Source organism: Poecilia reticulata, linkage group LG12 (genome assembly GCF_000633615.1).
Source record: "Poecilia reticulata strain Guanapo linkage group LG12, Guppy_female_1.0+MT, whole genome shotgun sequence".
NCBI classification, from domain to species: Eukaryota; Metazoa; Chordata; class Actinopteri; order Cyprinodontiformes; family Poeciliidae; genus Poecilia; species Poecilia reticulata.
This window is the reverse complement of record NC_024342.1, coordinates 23,670,723-23,675,456: the sequence shown is the minus strand read 5'-3', so window position 1 is coordinate 23,675,456 and position 4,734 is coordinate 23,670,723. Positions and strand designations below refer to the sequence as shown.

Sequence of the window (4,734 nt, the reverse complement as noted above, 5' to 3'; positions counted from 1 at the left end):
ATTGTTTTATTTACAATGTGAATGAATTTATAATGCCGAGACGTTTGAAGCAGAAAGCTGCCCAGAGTGTCGTCCACTGAACATATTCATGAAAACCCACCTGGACGACGGACTTTGACGGACATTTTATCAGTCTACTTTCTGCACTAAAATACACTTAAATCAACGGTTAGATTATTTTGTTACAATTTAATATCAGTGCAATAAAATGTATATTTCTTAAGGCTCATCTTCTCCAAGGGTGCTAATGAACGGAAGGTGCTGTTTGTAACATAAATATTGACGTGTTAACGGTGTTGCCTTCCCTTGCAGACGTGCCCCAGAGCCATTTTCACACCTGCACTTAAATGTTCTAGAGATGTTCCTGATTGGTGAAATATGTGTCAACAAATTTCCACAACGTCCGCTTTGGACGCCTGGAAGACATTTTTTGTTTGARCTGAATGTCTGGAATATCAGCGGGTGAGATGGCAGATCTCGCAGAGTGTTTACTGCAGATCAAAATGGCTGCTTCAATCTCCTTTCTGCTCTCCTGATTCGTTGATCTCTGCTTGCTTTTTGCCAGGAAGGAGCTGAAGTAAAATCATCTGTAACCTAACGTGTCGAGAGAGATTTCCTCAGTGTATTTTTTTGTGTTGTGTTCTGCCATTCCACCACATTTCTAGAGTGTTCCTAGCAGAAAATGTCTAAATCAAAACCTGCCAGAACATCCTCTAGAACTCTGGTGTTCATGTGTGAAATCGGCTGCATTTCTTTCTTCGCTACCTTGTTTTCAACATCTTTGGCTTCTTGGTGCTTTTAATCGTTTTGGAGCTTTATTAGAAAGGCTTCACCACATAAAAATAATGTTCTGGTGTTTTTTCGCCTAGCTGAAGACGGTTGACGGACAACATGCAGCCGTTTCTCAAACCCCAAAACCGCGGAAGGAGAATGACCAGAAACAACATGGCGGGGACGTACCTAAAAGTGCTTCAAACCCTACAGTTAGGTATGATTATTGACTTACTGCTGTTTCTATACATTAAACACAAGTTTACTCTTACTTTCTCTAATTTCAGGAATCCATTGAAAGAAAACAAAGATTGGGATTTGAGAGAGAAAGCTTTGCCGGCTATACACGAGGAAAGATGGGATTCGGACAATAAGGCCTTGCCGATGACGTATGAGGAAAAACATCAGCTGAGCCTCGACATCAACCGCCTGCCTGGCTTGAAGCTGGCCCATGTGGTCGAAATCCTCCAAGCGTCGGAGCCCACCATGTGCACCACCAACCTGGACGAGATTGAGATCGACTTTGAGTTACTGAAGCCGTCCACTCTGCGGGAGCTCCAGCGATACGTCAGATCCTGCCTGTTCAAGAAATTCAAAAAATATCAAAGTAAGCAAAGCATGTTGGCACAAAGCTGTCCTTGGATAATTTGATAATAAGATTTTGATGGTGCTTCGTTTCCTTTACGTTCTCCAGAGAAGACCAGCAAAAGTGCCTCTCAGTCCGTCAGCACAAGCAGCAGTTTGTCAGATTCTGCYTCCACCACCTCCAGTTCAGAAGACACTGACTCATAATCTTTGTTCTCTATTTATATCTCGCTCTGAGGACCAAAAGTTGTTACATGTTAAACAGGGTTCTTTTTTATCTGTTTCTGTATATATTTTAATTGTTGAAAATAAACCTTTCTACCTTTTTTATCCAGTGTTTTTTCTAATGTCTAACGTCTTAAACGTTTCCAAGAATTGTTTTATGGTGTTCTTTTTAACATTTATTCAATAAACAATAAGATCATAAAATGTTGCTGTCATAATTTTAGCCTGTTGTTGAATAAGATGATGCTTTAGAGTGGCCATAACAAATTCCTTGTACTTATTTTTTGTGATTTCTATGTTGTTGGAACATCCTGCACAATGAGAACAACCCAAAACACARCAGTAACTCCACAGAGGACCGGCTGAGAATCAAGAGTCTAACCCAGACGTTGATCTCTTTGAGTAAGTTCAACTCGGTAGTTTATTTCCCAGAGTATGAAAACAGGTTTGACTTCAAAATCTGTGTCTTAACACAGGAGTTTCCCTTTTTGAATTGAAATACTGAAATAAATGACATTTTCTGTAATTTACCAAGTTCCATTGATTGGATTTCAGATCTGTTCTACATGAACCTAACAACGGGCAGCTTATGCCTGTARAATCTAATAACGCCATCTTTTTCCACCGTCTGTGAGTGGTTAGACTGTGACAAAAAGCTGCACTGAATTACACATTAGCCGTGCTTCCAAGAGGCCGAGCCAACTGCTCKGCACAAACTGGCACAGTCCAGGCCTAACAGCTGGTCCTGCCACCAGTTTCTGCTCCACTGGATCGCGTACTTTGAAGCGCTCCATATCTGCAGTTGGGGAGTTTTAGAGAGGAAAGGCGCTGGCTGAGAGAAGACTGAGCAGTTCAGGAGTCTGCCAGCAGGGGGCTATCAYGGATCAGCTTAGAGCAGGGGTCACCAACTCCAGTCCTCCAGGGCTACCATCCTGCAACTTTTAGATTCACCTCTGCTCCAAAATGTCTGAATTTCCTCACCAGCATTCATTCCTCTCTGCAATAGGCTGGAAATGAGCAGTTTATTTGATCCAGGTGTGTTTGAGCAGAGACRCATCTAACAGTTGCAGGTCGGTAGCCCTCGAGGACTGGAGTTGGTGACCCCTGGCTTAGAGGTTGCTTCACTTTGTGAGATTTGAAATAAGAGGAAGTTTGGTTGTGACTGCGTATCCAATGCATTTCTTACATTTTTGCTTACATAAAATATTAAATCTAGAGTTAAACGATTAAGACAACTGTTAAATGAAACTTTAGTTTTGTGGGGGGGAAAACCTGCTGTCCTGACTGCATGCTGCAGCATGATTCACTCTCTGTGACCCGCATTCCCGTCATGCCGTATGGAAACTGCCATCCTGCAGCGCACACCGGCTTCAGGTCACGATCCATCGGTTCCACACCTCTAATGACAACAGGTCACTTCTCCCATTGCTGGCCCCTCTGCCACGCGTCCAGCTCCGCATATGGTGCACAGGATTGACCGCTTTGATTAACTGGTGTCTGCTTTTCTTTTAACGCCCCATCCGAAACCAGCAGGGAAGCAAATGAAAACACAGTTACTGTGGGCTTTCTGTCAATGCTTCTCTGGATCGAGAGAGCGAAATCCAGATGAGCACACTTCTGTTTGGTGCTCGGTTCATACTAATATGGCATCTTAATTGAAAATTAGCTGATACTGTTCTCTGGGAAGCCAGAGCCTCTTCTGCTCAATTTGTTTGAGGCTTTATGGTGCTTATTAATCTGTTCTAAAGCCATTACTTATGGCTGGAGGTTTTGCTGAACTGGTTGATTTTTAAAGACTCGTGTCAGATGCACAGAGCAGGCTCAATTCAGGAAGCTGCCAAGGAAGCAAAGAGTGACACTGAACCTGCAGCTCYGGGCTGAATCAGGAGCAGATAGGCATGAGTACATTTATCTATCTACTTATTTATTTGTTGCGGTATTTTTTTTTTTATCTGTTGTAGTTTATTCCATCTTCATTCGTTGCTTATTTTATATTTATACTTGTATTTAATCGCTATTTGTTTGTTGGCTTGTTTATGCTATGCAGCATTTGTTTTATGCATTCATTCGTTTGTTTAATTAAGTATTAATTTATGTTTAGTTTTTWGTTTTTTACTTCATTCTTTTGTTCTTTGTATCTGCCCTTTGCTTCTTTCTGTTTATGACTCCTTTAGTCCTTCACTGCATGCCACTTGTTCGGGTCCATCACTCACTCYGGACCACTTCCTCCAGTGACAGTGTAATAAAACTCCTAATCATGCGGCCCTGGGGCATGGATGAAACCAAACAAGCCTTGGTTTCATCCATGCTCCAGGGCCCCCTCCCCCCCAACTTCCTTGTATTTTCCTGATATAATTTGGCCTTGGTGCGTCTGTCTTGAGAAGATTTAGATTGTTTACTTTTAATAGAAACTGTTGAGAGCAGCATATTGCCATAATTGCTTTAGAACCACAGTCTGGTGCTGCTGAAAGCCACAAAATTCCTTGGAAATAGCTGCAAGTTGATTCTCTGTCTCTTCCTCTGACACTGATTCCYTGTCAGCATAGCAACACAGCTAGCAGTGAACAAGCCGCCCTGCACGGAGGCTTAAAAGCCACGTTTTAGGCTCACAGGACGAGAAAAAGCCCTTAAAGGTTAAGTGATCTCCGTGGCCACACTCAAGGAGTATTTATACATCACAGATTTCACTGTGCAAAGGCCATCCTTTTATGCAACTCCCTCGTCTTCATGAGAATAGCACTGCATATTGAAGCTCGCAGAGTTAAATGTCTTGCTGTGATATAATGAGGTGCATTAAAACACAGCCTCGGCTCTCATTAACAGTCATTTTCTGTGCTGATATCAGGGCCTGTTAAATGTCAGGGCTGTTGGAAGTTCAGGGAAGCCTTCGCTAAAAGGTTGTAACATCAGGGAAACCACAAAGAAGGACATTTTCCAAAGCTTTCATTTCACATTTAGCTYCTAGCAAGTGTTCATGCGTCCTCGACTTCACATTTTCCTCAAGTTAGACGAATGTATCTTCATAAAATTTTATCCACCAGACCAGCACAAAGTAGGAAAGAAGGCTTAAGTAGGAAGTGGATGAATAACATGATTTAATTCAAATCAACTTCAAAAATACTGTATTGATCCCAAATAGAAATTACATGTGGC

At 42.1% G+C, this 4,734-nt stretch overlaps 1 protein-coding gene across 1 annotated transcript in view; it reads left to right on the top strand.

The window, feature by feature from the left end:
- The window catches only part of LOC103474007 (bromodomain-containing protein 3), a 6,642-nt gene extending 4,956 nt beyond the window's left edge, over positions 1–1,686 (top strand). Inside the window, exons 4-6 of the mRNA XM_008424710.1 lie at positions 870–988; positions 1,059–1,378; positions 1,466–1,686. Coding sequence (XP_008422932.1) covers positions 870–988; positions 1,059–1,378; positions 1,466–1,563 — 537 coding nt within the window. The 3' untranslated portion in view covers positions 1,564–1,686. The remainder of the gene's footprint in view (positions 1–869; positions 989–1,058; positions 1,379–1,465) is intronic.
- The last annotated feature ends 3,048 nt before the right edge of the window (positions 1,687–4,734 follow it).